This window comes from Dendropsophus ebraccatus, chromosome 7, assembly GCF_027789765.1.
Source record: "Dendropsophus ebraccatus isolate aDenEbr1 chromosome 7, aDenEbr1.pat, whole genome shotgun sequence".
In the NCBI taxonomy this organism is placed as follows: Eukaryota; Metazoa; Chordata; class Amphibia; order Anura; family Hylidae; genus Dendropsophus; species Dendropsophus ebraccatus.
In genome coordinates this window covers 36,184,544-36,206,639 of record NC_091460.1, presented here as the reverse complement: position 1 = coordinate 36,206,639, position 22,096 = coordinate 36,184,544, and the positions used below count along the sequence as shown (strand labels likewise).

Sequence of the window (22,096 nt, the reverse complement as noted above, 5' to 3'; positions counted from 1 at the left end):
GGAGGCGCTTAGCCAAGCAATTCTCCCAGCATGTTTAGGGGGTGGGGGGTTTGGAGGAGGTCTAACTGATAAAACCTCTTGAAATGTCTCTGTAACACTTTAGTCTTGAGATAACCTTTATGGTTGGAGGCATAAAATGCCAGTCTAAGTAAATACCCCACAGTCTTTGCTTAATGGAGAATATGCATTGCAACACTGAGGACACTAGTTACCCCAAAATGGGTTCAAGCAACTTTTAATGTCATAGAGACATATCTATATGTTCAGAAACATATATGTTCAGACCCGGATCAATCAGTGGTACGAGCTGCTTAGCACATTCTCTCCTGGCTTTGTGGCACTCGGCCAAGATGGTGCTATGTAGTGAGTCTATGGGACAGTCTCGCCATGTGACCACACTCTTCCCTCTCCGCTCATCCTAATGATCTGTGAGGGCTTGAACACTCAGATCCCGATCAATATAAACTTTTGACATATCCCTTATGACATTCTTATAACAATGTTTCCTCTTTTCTGAGGTACATATGATGCAAACTGAAATTGTGCCTTATAAAATAGTTTAAAAAAAATAAATAAAAAAATAAGAAATACAACATTTCCCTGTAGAGGTCGCTGCAGGAGAAGTGAACACAGCATCCTCCCCTAGCAAAAGCAGCTGTTTCCTGAGGGTTCTGGGAGCCACTTTGCTATATTTATTCCAGAATGTGTGTTACCTGACTGGGACTTAACAGGGATGCTTTCTCTGCCTCTACAGTTCTTGGAGACCTTGTCACTGCTGATTTCCGCTTGCTACAGTCAAGAAAAAAAAAAAAAGCAAAGTCAATAACAAAGGTGAAAAGAAAAACCTCATAAAACTGTGCATTCATTTTCATGGACGCTGCAGAGTGTGTGAATATCTTACATAAAAGCCCAACCTTTCACCGTATAATCAATGCGTGCGGGAATGAGGGCACAATGAGGTTTATTACATGTAAATTAGAGGAGGAGGAGGGGGCACATATAGGAATATAGTCGTCAATTATACACAATACTGGGCCTTGTCTGCCATCTGGTGGAAAGTTATAGAAGAGCATTCATCCTCCAAGCAGAGCTACGCATGCCATGTGAGAACAGGAAGTGATATGACGCTGTATGTCTGCAGCATCATGTACTGACAGAATATACAAGTGTGATCGGGGGTCTGGGAGGTGGGCCATCGGATCAGTTGTTATCTATATTACTACTATAACACTGCAATAACCTGATGCTGCCTTCATGCCTGAAGTGAATGGCAATGAGCTGCAACACCGGTCAAGGGAGGCGCCGTTTCTGGAATTAATAAATGCATTTACTGGGCAGGATTATGGGCACTGAAGTCTGTTCCTTCCATGTACAGAACAAGGAGAAGAGAAAACTTGGCAAATACAATGTATTCCCTTGGGAAGTGCACAACAAATGTGTTTATACCTGGTTTTCCCCACAGTGGATTGTCTATGGAATTGTTTTATCAAAGATGGTGCAGCAAGTGGAAACACTCCCCATAGTCACCAATCATATTACAGATTGGGAAACTCTCCTCTGTTACACCAGTTTTGATAAATCTTCATGTGATCTTCGCTGGGTGCTGATCCTGTGTACCAGGGGGTTTTGGCTGGAGATCTAGTGTCCCTATACAATGTGGAGATAATCTAGATCACAGGTGTCAAACTCAGGCCCTTCAGTTGTGTCAGAACTACAACTCCCATCATGCCTGGACAGCTAAAGCTGTGGCTGACCAGGCATGATGAGAATTGTAGTTTTGCAAAAGCTGGAGGGCCTGAGTTTGACATCCCTGATCTAGAAGCATGAAGGTTCCCACATACCTAATCTGCTGCTGATTTAAGCTACAGTATCGATATTGATAGAATCCACAGCAGATTAAGTATGTGTTTACAGTAATAAATCTGTAAGAAAACGTGAACTAAAAGACAGGGTTAAGGTTTCTAGGTCACTTTCTTAAAGGATTTTTTTTTTCTCAAAATGAAGCTTTTGGCAGTGTGGTGTAGGTCACTTCACACATGTACGTAGATATATAGTTAATTAAAAAATTTTGCCTGTGCGGTACATCAATAATGTACATGGAGTCATTATGGCGTTCCACTGAAGCTTTGACTCTGTACATTAGTCTCATCTCCTGCTGTAAGCACGCCTCCATGATTAGTGGCCCTTCCTGCTGTCAATCATTAGGCAGGGGGCATGCTTGCAGCAGCAGAAGAGATAAATACATGATGTGCCCTTTAACACCTTAGTAACTCCAGGTATTTCATTTCCATACAGACAGCTAACAAAGTTTAATGTCTAAAAATATTACTCAGATAGAATGGGTATTAAATGACCTCCATCGTAATGCCAGCAACTTCACTTTCACAGATTCAGAAAAGATATCAGCATTACCTTTTAGGCTATTTCATCTGTGCAGTATTATACGTGTGTGTGTGTGTGTGTGTGTGTGTGTGTGTGTGTGTGTGTGTGTGTGTGTGTGTGTATGTAATAGATACATATATATAGATACATTTCTGTGGATATAACTTAGGACTCCTGGTGTAGCCCTAGGCTTGAGTCATATCCACAGTGATATTTATATACAGGCATATTGTATAAATGAGTCACGTGACCAGAAATCACTGTGTAGGCCTTGCCTTATAAGTGCGTCCAATTTCCAACTTAATTAGATCCTACAGTCCAGTGCAATAGTAATGTATCCTGTGTAGCATAACACTGCAGTCTTTCTTCCTACTACATGTATATACCCACGGTAGACTGTGAGATCAGTCAGCAGTCTGTACCGACAATGACACACAGCTATGCACTGGAGCTGTATACTCAGGACACGTAGGATCTTATACTTTTTTTAGGTGGCTTGTGGGGGGATATAAGAATATTGGTTGCAAATGTATATATTCCCCTTCAACATTATAATAAGCCACTTATAGATACACAACAGTGACACACGCATACGATATATAGCAGTAAAAAAAGAGGCAATAAAAAGGACAAACAATGATGTCACTTCTAGGCGTCACCGCTGTGGGCTATATATATATATATATATATATATATATATATATAGATAGATAGATAGATAGATAGATTATTTATTTGTGTTGTTCTTTTAAGCTGGACATGTCAAGCCAAAGCCAGGACTACATGACGAGAGAGGGGGGGTTGGGTGGTTGGTTTGGCTCGCTGGTTGACTCCCTTCATGTTGTTTTGCTTTCTTTACGCTCAAAGCCTAATTCCAAATTCCTCTGGTTTCTGATTACCAGTGCATTGCATTCTGGGAGTTTTACAGGAGAAAGCTACCTTGCCTGGTCGCATGATGCTTCCTCCGCAGAAGTAACAAATAAAGTAGTTATCGATTATATGTAGAGACAAAGTTTTCCAGAATTAGATTTGAGATCATTTGCTCTGGCTACAGTGTTAAAGCTAGAGATGGCCGGTGTGGGGAATTTGCTTTCCATCAGCATTCATAGAGACGTCTTATCGGGACATGGTTTATGCCGCTTTTTATTAAGTAAAGTTCAAAGGTCGCTTTTATGTCCAGAATCCCTGTGGTAGAGAATGCTATTTCATCTCCAAGGACATCCATGAATACCAAGTTAGTGCAACAATTGTACCTCTTAGCTTCAGATTTTGCATAACCATTGGGCTTTGCTCACACATTGTATTTTGTCATAATCAGGAGTGGAACAGACTTAATAAACTATAATGGGAAGATCTGCACCTTAATATTTTGACTAACTTCTGATTTTGGCTAAAAACACTGACCCCAATACTATGTGTGAACCTAGCCTCAAGTTTACAAAGCTATCAAGCTCAATGTGCAGGATTCATATACCACCTCCACTTTGCTCACCCTATCGGGCAACGACCTAGGGGTCAGCAGCTGGGTTAGATCTAGGCCTCCACTACGTTGTTAGTATCAGACGAGTACACATGGAAAGACATTACCTTCTGAATGTGGGTTCTGAGCCTCTTCCTAGGAGCCGCGTCCTCATCAGGTGCTTTGCCTTTGTCCGCCTCTATGTGGTTTCGTGTATTTCCATGCAATCTACCTTTAGGGGGGGGAGGTTGTGAAATGTGTATGAAAAAAACCCAGGAACACGATAGACTCACCTCTCAACATTTTTTGGTCACATTTCTATGGCAGATCTAATGCAATAGGCCACGTACATAAGATGAGAGCAAAGCAGAGGTCCACAGCGGTAGATTTGTTGCGGACACATCTTCCATAACAAATCTGCAGCGTGTGAGCCCTACACCCCTTCCCATTTATGGCAAATTGATCAATGCCATAAATGTATGATCCAATGGGGTTCAGCCACTGGTACCCCACAGATTTCTGAAGCTGTGCCCCTCTATGCTCAACCCAGGCAGCCCATAGAGTATCATCTGCCACCGACAGCAGCCAAAGGGGCCCTGAAGCAAGGCAGCCCCATAATAGATCCCAACTAGATCATACATTGAATGGCATATTCTATCAATGTGCCATAAATGTATGTGGCAGAAAACAAAGGAGAAAACACAGCACGGTTTAAAAAGAAAAAAAATGCAGCCCCACAGACATCTATAGGTCCCGTTAGAGGTCAAAGGCTAATTCAGCATATACTTTGCAGTCTATGGGTAAAAAAATAAATAAATTCTGAAATCCATAGAGTTCTGTGGTTCTTCCTCTTTCTCTCCCCACCCACCCAAGGATTTCCCATACCGATACCTGCAGCGAGTCGCGACACTCACTTGTATGTATGTGTAGTGTGCACAAAGACAGGACTTAACCAACGCCAAGTAAAAGGTCAATTGTTTTATTTATTGCTGGCTAATGTCACCCATTTACCTTAAGAAACCGTAAGCATAGGATGCACAGCATATAAATAATCACAGTTTTCCTTCCATCATCACTGTGTTAGCATGAATCGGTAACATGCGACTTTGATAATACACCAGAAGTGGGTGCCCCCCCCATGGGGCGTTAAGAGGTCACACAAAAAAAAGTTAAAAATAAAAAATAAAAAAAGGAGAAGGAACTTTGCATCTCTGACAAAGCTAGCAAGTTGCAACACCACTATAGTTACTCCATGTATAAAACAGATGAAATGACGTTGTTTATTAGGATGGAGAGGGTTACCATTAAGTATCAGGAGGACCACTGTGCCGTTACTGACGGGCGGATACAATGTGGGACTGCACGATGAGAGGGGGTACGGGGGGGTATCAGAACCACAATAAAAAGATATTTACAAGCAGTCTTCATAAGGAAGCCGTATGACAGTAAAGAGTACACGATTATGTCCTCCTATAAGAACACAGAAGCCTGCCCCTTGGAGGTTACAAGCTCCTCGGCACAGGACGTCGCTTAATATCTAGCTGGACAGAAGACGAGGGGCCGAGTCTAAGAGGTATCTGGCAGATAGGTGAAATAGCATATGTCTAACCAAACTCCGCAACCCTGTGATGAGTATTAGTACATGCAGTTGGTTGTGGTTTTTGTTTAGACTTTTGAGCAAAAAAAAATTTTTTTTTTAAAAAGACAAAAAACCCATCTCTATACTCTTAAAAATCCATGAAGTTATTGTGGAGAAATTAGCAACATGAATTTCAATTACTTCTTGATCTTGACCGCCTCTTTGGTAGCTCTTGGAACGCGCTCCGCTTGGCTTCCCCCGCAGTCTTCGTTGTTGCACCTTGAAGGATACAGAAGGGTTTTTGTTTTTTTTTGCCGTTTCCCCATCTAATCCAATAATTCCATGACAGTTGCTGAGATACAGACAAATCGGTACTCCAATGATGGAGGAGGCCCGGGCCTATAGTGTGTGATGCTTGGCTATGGTTATATATAATACTGGAATATTTATAGGGCTCCTTTATAGCAGCGTTTTGCAAACTAAACTCTATGGCAGGGTTCCCCATCCTTGGGGTTCTCCAAATGTTGCAGAACTACAACTCCCATCATGACAGTTGATGGGATTTGCAGTTTTGCATCAGGATATATATATAATGCTGCTCTGTGGGAGGAGGTGATAACAGACTTGCTGACGGCAACACCGAGCACACACAAAGGTAACGCTCTCATATAGAAACCGGGGTTTTTCCACTCATCTGACTTCAATAAAGTTTAGGAGTGACCTCTCTACCAGAAACTCTGATCCTTCTAATAGGTCACTAAGGTCTCTACTGGCTAGCCCCAACATTACTTGCATTGTAAGAGCACCAAGGATTGATAAATGTAAACTTTGTCACCAATGTTCAGCAGCCTAAATTGTAGTTGCACTTATGAGGGTTCCCCCCTCCACCATTTCATTAGAAATGTTTATTTGTCTTTGGATGAAAAATAAAAGTTGCAGCCAGGACAGTTTAACAACGAGTGTGCAATTTCACTACAGCACTCCCACAGGGGAAAGTGAGTATTACACCATTTTAAATTACACCAATGGGTTGTCTAGAATCAGAGCTCTCTGCTCCAGCTCAAGGGCAAGGGTCCTAGGTAGGCTGGGGGACATGAGGGAAGACTGACTTCCCTCTGTTAACTAAATATGGTATTTAGAAACCGGTTAAGGGGTTTATTCCATAAAGTGAGGATATAGAACTAGGATATGCCATCATTTAGGATCAGTGAGGGTCAGACCATGATCAATTCATAAGACAAAAAAAAGACATGACGGTGCTGATATACAACTATGACCCCTTCACAACAGCACTAGGGGTGAAGTTGTAGCAATTATTCAGCATTACAGCTTTTTTTTTTTTTTTTTTTGCGCATGGTAAGTGGAGGTCAACCCCCCAAAAATCATAAGGTGGTGAGTCCTAGCAGTATGACAGCACCCTTTAAGATTTCTGGGGCCCCCTATACTATATATAAACACCATGCCAAGACGTTTGTTCTAAGCTAGGCTCTTACAGACGGGCTGAAAGGGGCATAATAATGAACGCCAATCTCAAAGATCCGTGCTCTTTTACTGAGCCTTCCCACCGCTCTCCCAGACTGCATAAATGATTGCTGAAACAATTGTGCAGGGGTTATCCAAGCTTAGAAAAATAGGTCTGATTTCTTCCAGAAACAGCATCTCTCCTGTTCTCAGTTTGGATGTGGGGTTTGCTTCGGTTCCATCATAAAGAATGAAGCTGAATTAGAATACCCCACACAACCTGAGGACAGGGGCGGCGCTGTTTTTTGCAAGGAAGTAGATGTGCTCTCTCTAATCCTGGATAACCCCCGCACTCTCTGTTGCATGTCGCCTGTTTACAGAGGGCAATGTGCAGGCGATAAGGATAATTTTATTGTTTCTGGCGATTGTGCCATATAAAAGGGAGACTGCTGGGCCTTGTTTCTATAAGCAAAAACAGGATACCTTCCCTCCATCATTACCTTCCTAAAGAGCACCTGTTCTAAACCTGTCTGTTCCTCTGTTATTCTTCCACTCTGCAATTCTCAAATTAGTCATTCATTGCCAGGAGGAACAACATAGGAACAATACAACGTGAAGGTCAGAGAAAAGATACCCAAGCATTATTACTTTAAGGAGGGTTGTTAGGCTCCTCTTTACTTTTCATCCACAGACAAATACACATTTGAAATAAAACATGAAGCCCCTTGCTTATAATAAATGTATTTTGAAAGGCATTGCACTTCACCTTTAAATAAAGAGCTGGCGTACACCTAACTAAAGGGCAATTGCAGCAAACAGAAGCGTTCTAGGTGGGGTTGGTATAGCTGCAGATAGCGGGTGTACATATTATACCGACACTATTTTTGCATCCATTCAGAGCGGACTAGTGAGAAACAAACGTCAATCTATTTATGAGGAAATAACTTGGTATTAGATATGCTGTCGGACTGATCGCTCTTCCAGCATCTTGATCAAACGTAAACCAGGGTAAGCAAGGGATTTTCTTTCCTTTTTTTTCATTGCTATAAAATAGACTCTCTACATCTGTGTTATACATAAAACAATAAAAGAGAAGGATATGTAACTGCGTCTACGTGGAACATACAAAACAATGGGCTATATATATTATAGTAAAAGGGATTAGTAGAAAGGTTTGCTCCCATTTAAAAGCATCATGAAAGCTATTTAAATGCCTTAGAGTACAGTGCAGTATCAGGTTTACCAGAGTCTTCTTCAGATTTGGGCGAGGTGATTATGGCAAACTTTGTATTATAGCGGGCTTTTTGTTTATCGCTGAGCATGTTCCATTGCGACTCGAGTAACTCTTCTATCTCTTCGCTGGAAGCGTCGGGATGTTCACTTATTACCTACAGAGGGACAAAATTAGGAACAGCTTAAATTCACAGCAATCCCTCAATATATTGTACTACGCAGGCACTAATATTCATTAGGGAATCTACTTAAAGGGGGTTCCAGGCAAATAGAAAATTCTTCTTACTGCCTGCCATGCAATAAAACAGGGATGAGGAACGGGCGACCCTCCAGCTGCTGTAAAAGCTCTGGCATGATGGCAATTGTAGTTTTGCCACAGCTGAAGGGCCGCAGGGTTCCCCATCCCTGCAGCTTCTCATGACGTCTCGCTCATCTGGGAGTGGAAGGTGAGATGTCATCAGAAGGTGGCAGAATGGGAACGTAGCTGTGACCAGAAGATTAGTAAGTATGCACAGGGAGTTAATAAGGAAATTTTTCCATCTTCACCATTAACTCCATGGTGCACAACTCTGTAGAATGATGCATGCACCATCTGCAGTGGGTGCCTAAGGTAAAAACTCCAATCCTTGCCACTGACCCGGTGCCGACATTTTTTCAAAAGAGTTGGGGAGGAGGTGGCTGAACCTAACTAAATGCACCTACCTACCCTAGCTCCAGTGCTGGGGTCTGCTGTCATTCCCCTCTGGTTCCCAGTTGCTTCCTGGTCTGAGCAGGAACCTGAGTCATGACATGTCAGCCCAGGAACCAAAGGGGCCAACAGCAGACCCCAGCACTGGAGTAGGGGAGGTAGGTGCTTGTAGTTAGGTTAGGCCACCAAATCCCTGACTCTTTTGAAAATAACATCAGGCGCCAGACATCTCCATTAACAGATGCTATGATGGTGGCATCCAAGTGATAAGACAGAAGGAGAGAGCTCCGACTCCATCAGCATCACTCTCCTCCATGTGAACAAGGGGTGCTGATAAGTTTCTTTGCTACTTGGAAGGCTTAAAGAGGGGAAAAAATTCACATCAACCAATGTCAGAAAGTGTCAGTGCTCTCTGCTGCCACCTCTGTCCATGTCAGGAACTGTTCAGAGCAGGAGAGGTTTTCTATTGGGGTTCGCTGCTGCTCTGGACAGTTCCTGTCACTTACAGAGGTGGCAGCAGAGGGCACTGTGTCAGACTAGAAGGACATACAGCAGCTACCAAGTACTGGAAGACCTGAGGTTTCAAAAGTAATTAACAAATCTGTATAACTTTCCGACACCAAATGATAAAAAAAAAAATCTATCCAGAGTACCCCCAGGTCTGCCATGCATATAAACCTTTAAATTCAGACAAATACATTAGTAGAAATTAAAGGGGTACTACGGGCTGGGGTCACTTTTATTGTAAGGCAGGGGCGGATATAGAAAGCGCCGGTCACTTACCTCCCCGGTTCCAGCGCCTGGTCCCGGATCACAGCGCCCCGTTCTCGCGTCCAGTTGCCGCTTCCTGGTCTGAGCTGCGGCTTGAGACGTGACGTCTCAAAGCAGCTCAGCCATTTAGCGGTCGTAGCGGAGTCCCGCCTCGGCTGCTAAATGGCTGAGCTGCCTTGAGACGTCACGCCTCAAGCCGCAGTTCAGACCAGGAAGCGGCAACTGGACGGGAGAACCAGGGAGGTAAGTGACTGGCGCCTTCTATACCCACCCCGGCCGCACAATAAGAATTACCCCAGCCCAGAGTACCTCTTTAATGTTATTGTTAATGTAAATAATTTTTTTACTTATGCCTGTAAGATGAATGCAAAGAGAAAATTATAAAAATATATATTAAAATGTATATATGTATATATATATATATATATATATATATATATATATATATATATACATACACACACACACACACACACACACACATATATATACACACACACACACACACACGGACATGAACTGCTGTTCCAGCGCCTCTCCCTACCCCCAAATTACTGTAAGTACCCCATATCGGTGCATCAAGGCTACATCAACGGATACCTGGCTCTAGTACACATTGATGATAAAATGTAATAAATTACATTAAGGCCCAACATAGGGTGGTCAGCTGAGGGTTACAAGGAAGGTTATTGTTAAGCTAGGGTCGTATTCACACATGCATAATGCAGACATGTCCTATTATATCTGTGTCCACATTACAAATGACAGTCTCATCATGGGTCTACAGAGCTGAACTGATGGCATTATAGGGATCTATGATCATTAGACCCATGGGTGGGCTGGGACTTTATTACACACGTGTGAATGTGACCGTACACTATTGGCAGAACTCATTCATTCTTACATATCAGATACACTGGAACAGAAAATGTCTGAAGGTAGACAGAGCCCTTATAATAAGAAACCTTGGAGGAACTTTATATAATTCAGTAGGACACTGTTTGTCATCATAAGGCTTTGATGTTCAGCCATACCATTACAGTATACCAGCTCCTAGCACTTCTACTGTTAGGTTACAAACACACTTGGCGGGTCTGCAGCGAGTCTCCATGCTGCGTTTTTGCAGCGAGACTAGCTGCAGATCCCGGCCCTATACTTTTAATGGCAGACAAACACGCAGCAAGGATGTACATCCCTGCTGCGAGTTTGTCTGCAGCCCACCCCATTAACCCCCCGGCCGCCGGAGCTGATACTTCACCTGATCCCGGCTCCGGCGGTTCCCGATGTCTTCAGCAAGCCGGAGCGGGGACCAGGTGAAGTATATGCTCCAGCCAGCCGCCCGCAGCCCCGGCCGCCCGATCGCCCCCCCCGCAGCCCGATCGCCCCCCCCCCCCCCCCCCCCCCGCAGCCCCGGCCGCCCGATAGCAGCCCCCCCCCCCCCGCAGCACTGATCGCACGCCCCCCCCCCCCCCGCAGCACCGATCGCTTACACGCCCCCCTGCAGCCCCGGTCGCTCGATCGGGGGGGCGTGCGATCGGTGCTGCGGGGGGGCGTACGATAGGTGCTGCGGGGGGGCTGCGGGCGGCTGGCTGGAGCATATACTTCACCTGGTCCCCGCTCCGGCTTGCTGAAGACATCGGGAACCGCCAGAGTCGGGATCAGGTGAAGTATCAGCTCCGGCGGCCGGGGGGTTAATGGGGTGGGCTGCAGACAAACTTGCAGCAGGAATGTACATCCCTGCTGCGTGTTTGTCTGCCATTAAAAGTATAGGGCCGGGATCTGCAGCGAGTCTCGCTGCAAAAACGCAGCATGGAGACTCGCTGCAGACCCGCCAAGTGTGTTTGTAACCTTATAGCATGTTGGGTTCTATTGGTTCCAAAGACGATAACACAAATAGCAATATTTGCAATAGCAAAAAGCAATATGGCAATGTGAACAAAATGTGGATGACAAACCTCATCTTTGTGCTTCTGGCAAAATACGAGGAACTGATTCACAGCATCTCCCTTTCTGCCTCTTGCATTATGCCCTCCAGATTTCCTTTTCGGTGTGGGTGACGTCATGCCACCCTTAGGCTCCGAGCTTGCAGTAGTGGTTTTCCAATCGGGATCAGTGTCTTGACAGCTAGAAGACGATTGCCTGGACACCCTCCTCCTCTTGCTGGGCACCTCGTCATCTTTCTTGGGACTCTCGGGCGGCTCATCGTCTTCTTCCTCCTCTTCTTCGTAGGACTCCACAGGGAGTCCTGCTTCCCCAGCTACTTTAGGATTCAGATGGGGACGGTCTTTGATGTATATAAATGTAAATTTATCCTTCCTCTCCTCTCTGGACATGGATAAGGCTTCTTTAGCTTGTTCCATACCGATGTCCCACTGGGTTTTAAGTTTACCAGTTATCGGTTTTAGGAGCTGCAGAAAGGAAAAAAAAAAAAAAAAAAGGTTTTAAGTAGGAATCTATGGGCAAACATGTGTAGTCAATGACAATGCAGGCAGTGGCGCACCTTGAGTTTCTCAGCTTTAGGGGCTTGCTTTGCGCTCTCCTGGCACAGACGATCATATTCGTGCTCTCCCTTGAAGGACACTAAACTCTTCTCAAATATCCAAGCTCTTTCGGGTGCATTGCCAAAAAACTGCACGTGGTATTGGCGAATACTCTTTTTCTGCCCTAAATAAACAAAAGTGTGCACATTTCTGAATATTTGGTTAATTCCAAAAGCATGCCTATAATTATGTCAGGGATTACAAAATCATGTCTGCCTCTTTACAATCAGCCCCACACTTGTCCACAGGTAAATGAGGAGCTGCCGCCTCATCTTCATTCATTCCCTTCAATGGTGGCATTTCCAGCACAACCTGTAAACAGGGCTGCAACCATTTATTTATCTTTTTTTAATTCAGAGCAATTTCCACAAACCGTCCCTCACTAGACGGAGACTTAAAAAATAAAAAAAAATAAAAAATTATATACAGTGGTACTTCGGTCCTCGGACTTAATTGGTTCCGGAAGGCAGTTTGAGAACTGAGCAGTGTTTTCCCATAGGAAATAATGTAAATGTGTTTATGTGTTTTGGTTCCAGCAGCAACCAATAATTACCTACAGTACCCATATATTACATTGTATAGTGCCCAGTATATTCTATACAGTACATTACAGAACAGCACTATAAATGTACAGGACATTACAGAACATCACTATAAATGTACAGGACATTATACACAAGAAACATTCAACAGAACCAGTAATTATAGTACAGTAGTCACTCATCCTTTCCTGTATAGAGTCCCCCCACTGTAACAGATGGGAGATGGTGGTGCACTGACTGTACTACTACTGTACTGTATATGCACTCCAGCAGTCTTATACAGTACTGTACGTACAGTGTGTATATGTACTGTGTGTATATAGGGGTCAGAGGGTAAAAGATTCCCTAATCATCTATATCGCAATATGCTATGTACCTTTTATCTTGGTGTGGCTATGCAGGACAGGATCGCAGGTCACCATGCATGGCCACCAGGGATAGCCGGATACTTTGGACCACACTAGATCTCCAACTGAGAATTTTGTTCCTTCAGGTTCTTGGTGGTCGGAGGAGTCTAAATCTGAAGTAGACTATTGGAGGGGAAAAAAAGAAGAGTCAAGAGTCTGGGTTATGTACAAGCATGAAGGTCATATGTTAAGGTAAAGGTAACCTGCTGTGAATATTATTACAATTGCTCCTATATGCTGCGGTAACAGCCACAGTTGGGCAACGTCTGGAGAAAGCTTTACAGAACTCTTCCTCCCCGGGAGGATTCCCTGCTCTGGCATAAAAGACCATTCTGTTAATGTATACTAAATACATTATTTCACAAAAACGTCCTTGGCCATAGGATTAAAACTTGCAAAATAAATTTATATTCACTTTAAAAGGGTACTTTACAAAAATAAAAAATCTTTCAAATCAACTGGTGCCAGAAAGTGACAGAGATTTGTCATTTACCCCTATTAAAAAATCTGAACTCTTCCAGTACTTATCAGCTGTTGCATGTCCTGCAGGAAGTGGTGTATTCTTTTCAGTCTGAAGAGCAAGAGAGGTTTTCTATGGGGATTTGCTACTGCTCTGGACGGTTCCTGACATGGACAGAGGTGGCAGCAGAGAGCACTGTGTCAGACTAAAAAGGAATACACCACTTCCTGCAAGACATACAGCAGCTGATAAGTACTGGAAGACTTGACAAATCTCTGAAATCAACTGGTGCCAGAAAGAACAAAAGAAATAATTTTTAAAGAAATTTAAAATATTACTTTAAATGCCGTAGCCCGTGATTCTTCTAGGCAGAGATAAATGTAAGATTGTGGAGGCTGTACTCTGCAATCTGGGGAAGGGGAGCCACAGTCTCCTGTCTCATGTAAAATAACTTTGTGGATTCTTTTTTTTTTTTTTGTCTCTCATGATGTGTTTACACAGATTTATCTGACAGATTTTTGAAGCCAAAGCCAGGAACAGAGTATAAACAGGGAACAGGTCATATAGGAAAGACTGAGATTTCTCCTCTTTTCAATCGCATTCCTGGCTTTAGCTTAAAAAATCTGTCGGATAAATCTGTGTGTGTAAACACACCCTAAAGGTCCGTTTACACGTACAGGATCAATGTAACTAAATGATTGAACGCATCACAAAACCTGCAGCAGATTCTGTACGTGTGAATAGGACCATATCTGAGAAAAGAAGAGAAAGAGAGAAAAAGAAAACAGAGATCATCATTTTGGGCCTTCAATGCGAGTTGGATTAAGCTGAGTGAAATATGCCTACACGTCTTGTTAGATAGAAATGGAGAACTGATGCTACAGGATGATGCAACTATATAGGTAGCTTCTTGTCCTGCAGATTGTTCTACATTTGTACATGAAGAGTGTCCGGAAAAGAGAAGGGGAGGGAGTAACATTCCTCCCCAGGTTGGGGAACTCAAGGGTGTAGATTCTGACCTTCCCCTTATACCACACTACTATTTGGTGTATACACCTATTGCTATATCCACATGATGGTTACTCTCTGGCTCAGTGTAGATGCATACATGCTGCTGATACCAGTAAAGGGGTTTGCATCAGGACTCCGTGTCAAGCGTAGTAGTTATACATCCATCCCAGATTGACGCCATGACACTTGGGTAAATCTTGGCCACCAGCAGGAGTCTATCCAATGAATCATTCCTAAGGAAAATTTTATTCAGGTACAAACAGGTCCAAAAAGTTAATCTATGTCTAAAGGTTCCCATACACTTTATATTCATGAGGACTATCCGTATAAAGTGTATGGGGGCCTCCCATGTCTCCACTGACCTCTCTGTGAGAGGTTTTGCAACTTCTTTTCTAGCTGACAGCTTCCCTTTAATACCAGTCGGTTAGGTCATTCACACTTAAAGGGTTATTCCACTTAAACATAACTTTTGGTATGTTGCTCCCCATGGTGAGACTAACAATTCATTCCATACTTATGATCTATTCAGTCTCCTTCCCCCAGTTCTGAAGCTGCTGCTTTCTGCTGAAGACAGAAAAATCTGTGCATGAGCTTTTCACTCTGTCTCCTCCTCCCTTCTGAGACGGTTGATGTAAACAAGTCCCTGGCTGGCTTTATCTGCAGCTTTGTAATGCTGGGACGGTGAGCTCATCAGCAACTTAACCTTGGATTACCTCTCAGTATTACAAAGAAACTTCAAAGTTGTAGATACAGCCAGCTTGTATACATCAGCCATCTCAGATGGGAGGGGGAGGGGGGGAAAGGCTCACACACAGATTTTTGTGTTTTCACCAGAAAGCAGAAGCTTAGAACTGGGGAACTAAATAGATAATAACAAATATGAAAGGAATTGTTAGTTTAACCATGGGCAGCAACATGGAAAAAACACTTACCTTATCTTGTGGAGATACGGCAGAACTTGACTCCTCAGGGGTTTCATCAGTCGGTTTATTTTCCTCAACAGGCTCAAACTTTATACTTTTCCGCTTCCTTCCTCTTTTGCCCTTGGTCTCAGTTTGCTCAGGCTTCGGAGCTTCTTCCCCTTGTTCACCACATATAGATGATTCGAAGAGAGGTTTTCCATTCATGTAGGTCTTGGTGATTTTTAGCTTTATCTCTGGGGATCCATTCTTGGTTGGCGTTGTGTTGGGCGGTGTCTCAATGCCTTGAATTTCTTGGGCGTCAATGCGCACTTTGGCTTCTTGAGCTCCCGATTCCCCATTGAACACACGAGAGGTCAAATCCTTCAGTTTCTCGGTCGGAAGGAAAGGCAACGCATCATGGCCATTCAGCTTCTGTATTACGCCCTCCTGCAGGGTGGCGGAAATCTGAGCCCTGCCGAGGAAAACCGAGCACTCGCGGCTCACTTCTGGGGATGAGGTCTTCACAGCGGGATTGGGAATGATATGAGGAACTTGCTTCATTGTGCTCAATAGCGTCAACTTCTGTATAGAACTTCAAGTAGTCGTCCAGTCTCACACTACTGGAAAACAAAGGAGGGAAAAACTTTACAAACGTTGACCATTAACTATGAACTATTTACCTATAGCGTGCGTCCCTATTATCTGAAAAGAACTTATTAAGATGTCTGAAGCCCGTCTTATGCCCGGAAATGTAACCATATCCACTTTGTTGGTCTTGACATACCCAGCACCCACATATCCATAGTGTATTCATCCCATGTGAATATTTCTTAAATATACAGATAGGTGAATTTAGATTGTGAGCCCTAATGGGGACAGGGAGCAATAATTGGCATAACTATGTAAAGTGCTGCGGAATCTGTGTGCGCTATACATATAAAAGCATTATTATTATTATAATATACCATGCATGGTCCTGGGCTGTAACCTGTGCCCCTGTATATGTAGAAATGCACTCTTATAGAAAGGTGGAGACACCGGCTGTCTTAGTCAGAGGGAGCAAGAGAAGGAGACAGAAAAGATCTGTAATAAATCTCTGTGACAGCATACACAAAGCAGAAGGCTGCAATTTCAGCAACTAACTTTTTGGTGTGTCCAAAAAAGAAACAAAAAAACAAAACAAAAAAAAACAGAAGGGTCCTGGGTGTCAAAGCTGTATGATGTTGTAAGCCACATCAGAGCCGCTGTAATACCCTATCTGCAATGAGCCTATGTGACCACAGCTATCAAATAGATGGCCGGCTTTACTAGAGCCTTGACATCACTGACTGGTTATAAAACCATGCAATACTACATGGCATACTGACTGGGGTCTAGTAGGCAGAATCCATTTTAAAAGGGCCAATTAAACCTTTGACTTTTCACATGGACATGTTAAAAGTTTTGATGTGTTACAACCAAGAGAAGCGTGTGCTCTTCATCTCTCTACCTCCCCCCTCACACACAGTTCATAAAACATGCCGAGAGCACTCTCCTACAGAAGTCAACGGGTCAGCTCCAGACTACAGATTACCATGTCCATGGGGATTGCTTTAAAGGGGTTATACAGCGCTACAAAAACATGGCCACTTTTCCCCCTACTCTTGTCTCCAGTTCAGGTGCAGTTTGCAATTAAGCTCCATTTACTTCAATGGAACTGAGTTTCAAAACCCCACCCAAACTGGAGACAACAGTAGGAGGAAAGTGGCCATGTTTTTGTGGCGCTGGATAACCCCTTTAAAGCAAATCTAAATGATTTTAGAAACCGCCCATGCAATAAGACTCCCCCCCCCCCTCCCAAATAATTATGGAAAACCAATGAAAGATAAAGTAGAATAAGAGGAAACTATTACATGTGCCTCTCCTCACAGGACCATCACACTCAGGAGACCTCATCCAGTGCAGATTTCATGTGATGGATTTTCATTCCACCATACATTATGCATAGTGACCACCACCATAGAAGAACTATATATATATATATATATATATATATATATATATATATACACACATACACACACACACACACACACATATATACACACCCACACTCCAGCTCAACAGGTCTAAACTTTACTATATTGCTGGTTTAAAGGAAATACGCATAAACAAGCCTAAATGAGGGATCTCCAATCTATGACACTACAGCTATAGCAAGACTTCGATTCCCAGCATGCCCCGGGAGCCTAAGAGTGACAGGATGCGTGGCGTCTGCCTTCAGGACTAAAAGGGTCAGGTACTGGAGAAGATGGAAATCCCCAGCAGCAACCATAGGAGCTCTGATCCCTGTGCACCTCCAGCTATAAGGAGCAATTCCCATCCGGTTATATGCAGGCTCGGCCGGGCTATTATAAGCTGCAGCTTCTCTATAAGCTGACTACAGGGAAAACCAATCAGGGCAGCAGCCGCCACGGCACTATTAGGATTTATGGCGCTGTGATAATGGATGCAAACTAGCAAGTCTCCTGAATGCTAACTACAGGCACAAGTCATCGCATGCAAATGTGCCGCGTGCAGGCGTCTACATAGAGTATACCACCAGCGGCCTCGCTGCACCGCATACTGACAGAGGGGACCGGATAGCTTTTCGGCTGTGAATTTATTATGTGCAAAATAGTTGGTGAGCTATTAATATAGACGCCATGTAAACCCGGAGAGATGGTTTGCTAATGTTTCCACAGCAGAAGAGCATTGCTAGCAGTGAGTCACTGGATGGCACGCTGCGAACAACAACACTCATCCATCTATCATCCAAAACATAACACACGCCGCAGCGCCAGCGCTTTGTTAGCTTTAAGGGCGCGTCTATTTCTTTTAAATCAGTTACACAGAATTTTCTGTACATTTGGCCGCCATGTTTGTCTCCAGTCCTGCTTTTCTTTTAAAGACTGGATAACATCCAGGAGGATGGGGGTAGTAGTTGTGATGACACACGCTACGACTTCTGCACAGAGATAGTCTCTTAAATCTGGCATATTATATGGTGGTATTCATTCCCAGGGTAGAGGTCAGATGACAACATAATATTCTATTGTCTGGGTCCGAGCAAGCCAGATTGTCAGGGGTCTGAATCCTGTTAAAGGGGTTATTTAGCGCTACAAAAACATGGCCACTTTTGCACTACTCTTGTCTCCAGTTCAGGTGCGGTTTGCGCTTTCATGGAACGGAGTTTCAAACCTCCACAAACTGGGGACAAGAGTGGTGCAAAGGTGGCCATGTTTTTGTAGCGCTGGATAACCCCTTTAAAGGGGTTATCACACGCCACAAAACCACGGCTACTTTTCCCCTCTCTATTCTCCAGTTCAGGTGTGGTTCACAATTGCACCACACACACTGAATGTGATCCAGCTGCAGCACCAGGAGCAGTATAAACTGCATGGCCTTGTGCTGCGTTTACACGGAACGATTATCTTTTGAATTTCCGCAATAACAATCGCATTTGAGCGATAATCGTTCCGAGTACACACAGCGATGAGCGAAAAATCGTTCATTTTGATCTTTCAACATGTTCTCAAATCGTCGTTCATCGTTCGCTAAAAATTCGCAGATCGTTTCGTGTAAACAGTCTTTCAAAGATTCACCCTATGTAGAAGATGGGCTTAAGCGATCTTAAAAACGATCGCAATAACGATTTTTTTTACGAATTTTCTAACGATTTATTCGTCTAAACACTGATTGTTATAAAAACCAACTCGTTGCCTCAAAAGCTTTAAACGATCGATTAAGTCAATTATCGCTTCGTGTAAACGCAGCATTGTATCTTGTAATAAAGATGCCACAGGTCTCCTAATCAGCTGATTAGTGGGGGTGGGGGGGGAAGCGTTGTACTATTAGTCTGTCTCCCACTAATCTGGCTCTATTATACCGAAAGCCCATTAAAAAAAATAAAATATACAATAATAATAAATAATTTTTAGCACCCAAAACACCCAGTTCTTTTTCGCATGACTACTGTTCCTACCTGACTGTGTTCTAATCTTCAGTACTTCAAAAAGCTTAAGGGGGAGGTGGGTGATCAGCAGCGCTAAACATATAGGACTAACATATCATAGATGTACTGGATAGCTTTGTCCAGAGTAAGGGCTCATGCACACTGAGCAAAAGGCGAGGAATTGAAGAGGAATCCGCTCTTAAATTCTGCTTGAAATTCCTCCCATAATATGAACAGAGCAATGTCCCATTGTGTTTAATTTCATTTGCGCTCTGTAGTTCACACTGCAGAATTTCCGAGCAGAATTTTCTGCTGCAGATCTGCTTTCTGCCCAAAGGCCCAGTTCACACTGAGCAAATGTGGTGGAATTCCACTGCAGAGCTATCTGCCGTGCTCAATGTACTGCTGTGAGTGAACGAGGGGGCGTGCGCTACTCCACTCAAAGAAGTGACATGTTATTTGTTTGAGTGGGGAGGGGAGGAAGCGGACGCGCGTGCACCCTCTCATTCACTCACAGTGGGACACTGAGCACGGCAGGATTCCACAGCGGAGAGCTCCGCCGCATTTGCTCAGTGTGAACAGGGCCAAAGAAGTAACGTCACTTCTTTGGGCAGGTTCTTCTAGAGGAATCCTATAGAAGTCAATGGGGCTTGAATTCTGCTTAAGGGTATAAACCCACACACCGTATACGCAGCAGATATGCAACAAAAACGCAGAGGATTTGTTGGTACAGATTTGATGCTGTGTTCAGTTATTTAGATCTAATCTGCTGCGAGTTTGCTGCGAGTTTGCTGCGTATCGCAGCAGCAAATACGCTGCATATACGGTGTGTGGGTTTATACCCTAAGGGTACAAACACACACGGCATATACGATGCGTATTTACTGCTGCGATACGCAGCAGATACGCAGCAGATTAGATCTAAATAACTGAACACAGCATCAAATCTGCTGCGTATCTGCTGCGTATAAGCTGTGTGTGTTTGTACCCTAAGGCTACAAACCCACTTGGCGGGTCTGCAGCGAGTCCCCTCGCTGCGTATTTGCAGGGAGACTCGCTGCAGATCCCGGCCCTATACTTTTAATGGCAGACAAACACGCAGCAGGGATGTACATCCCTGCTGCCAGTTTGTCTGCAGCCCACCCCATTAACCCCGCTGGAGCTGATACTTCACCTGATCCCGGCGGTTCCCGATGTCTTCAGCAAGCTGGAGCGGGGACCAGGTGAAGTATATGCTCCAGCCAGCCGCCCGCAGCAACGGCCGCCCTCCCCGCAGCACCGATTGGGGGGGGCGTGCGATCGGTGCTGCGGGGGGGCGTGCGATCGGTGCTGCGCGGGGGGGGGGGGGCGTGCGATCGGGCGGCCGGGGCTGCGGGCGGCTGGCTGGAGCATATACTTCACCTGGTCCCCGCTCCGGCTTGCTGAAGACATCAGGAACCGCCGGAGCCGGGATCAGGTGAAGTATCAGCTCCGGCGGCCGGGGGGTTAATGGGGTGGGCTGCAGACAAACTTGCAGCAGGGATGTACATCCTTGCTGCGTGTTTGTCTGCCATTAAAAGTATAGGGCCGGGATCTGCAGCGAGTCTCGCTGCAAATACGCAGCGAGGGGACTCGCTGCAGACCAGCCAAGTGGGTTTGTAGCCTAAGGGTCCCTTCACACGTACCGTATCGCTGCGAGTTCCTTGCACATAAATCCACAGTGATAATGATTGCTATCAAGTCAATGTATGTGTATTACTACATGCGAGTTTGGTGCGAATTTTACATGCGAGTTTTGATTTGCACATTATTTTCACAGGCGAGTTTAACACCACAAAAAAAACGCAGCTACTTTCATGCGAGTTTTGTGCAATAAATATGCAACGATACGGTACGTGTGAAGGCACCCTTAGGGTACAAACACACACACCGTATACGCAGCAGATACGCAGAAAATACGCAGATCTGCAGCAGATTTGATGGTGCAGATTTGATGCTGTGTTCAGTTATTTAGATCTAATCTGCTGCGTACTTGTTGCGTATTTGCTGCGTATCGCAGCAGTAAATACGCTGCATATACGGTGTGTGTGTTTATACCCTAAAAGGGTTTTCCAGCACTACAAAAACATGGCCACTTTCTTCCATAGACAGCACCACTCTTGTCTCCAGCATGGGCAGGGTTTTGCTGCTCCGTTCCAATGAAGTGAAGAGAGCTTAAAGGGGTTATCCAGCGCTACAAAAACATGGCCACTTTTCCCCCTACTGTTGTCTCCAGTTCAGGTGCAGTTTGCAATTAAGTTCCATTTACTTCAATGGAACTGAGTTTCAAAACCCCACCCAATCTGGAGACAAGAGAGGGGGAAAGTGGCCATGTTTTTGTAGTGCTGGATAACCCCTTTAATTGCAAACTACACCTGAACTAGAGACAAGAGTCATGTTGTCTCTGGAAGAAAGTGGCCATGTTTTTGTAGCACTGGATAACCCCTTTAAAATTCTGCTTGCATTCCGCTAAAATTTAGCTCCTATTCTGCCAGAGCACAAAAGATGACGAATTTTCAAGCAGAAATCTTTCCTCTTCAATTCCTCATCTATTGCTCAGCTTGCATGAGCCCCTACAGATGAAGACACATCAAGCCAGTCAGGATTGTCCAGGGGTTGTCCAGGCTTAGAAAAACATGGCTGCTTTCTTCCAAAAAACAGCACCTCTCC

General features: G+C 44.2%; 1 protein-coding gene across 2 annotated transcripts in view; it reads right to left on the bottom strand.

The window, feature by feature from the left end:
- Nucleotides 1–22,096, bottom strand: part of NSD2 (nuclear receptor binding SET domain protein 2) — a 57,470-nt gene that overhangs the window by 21,779 nt on the left and 13,595 nt on the right. Inside the window, exons 2-9 of one of the 2 annotated variants that reach the window (XM_069977294.1) lie at nt 15,466–16,052; nt 13,032–13,185; nt 12,074–12,237; nt 11,529–11,981; nt 8,125–8,269; nt 5,622–5,699; nt 3,970–4,073; nt 714–789 (exon numbers count right to left, since the gene is read on the bottom strand). In XM_069977294.1, coding sequence (XP_069833395.1) covers nt 714–789; nt 3,970–4,073; nt 5,622–5,699; nt 8,125–8,269; nt 11,529–11,981; nt 12,074–12,237; nt 13,032–13,185; nt 15,466–15,996 — 1,705 coding nt within the window. In that variant the 5' untranslated portion in view covers nt 15,997–16,052. Of the gene's footprint in view, nt 1–713; nt 790–3,969; nt 4,074–5,621; nt 5,700–8,124; nt 8,270–11,528; nt 11,982–12,073; nt 12,238–13,031; nt 13,186–15,465; nt 16,056–22,096 lie in introns of both variants that reach the window. The other variant, XM_069977293.1, reaches the window with a different exon arrangement.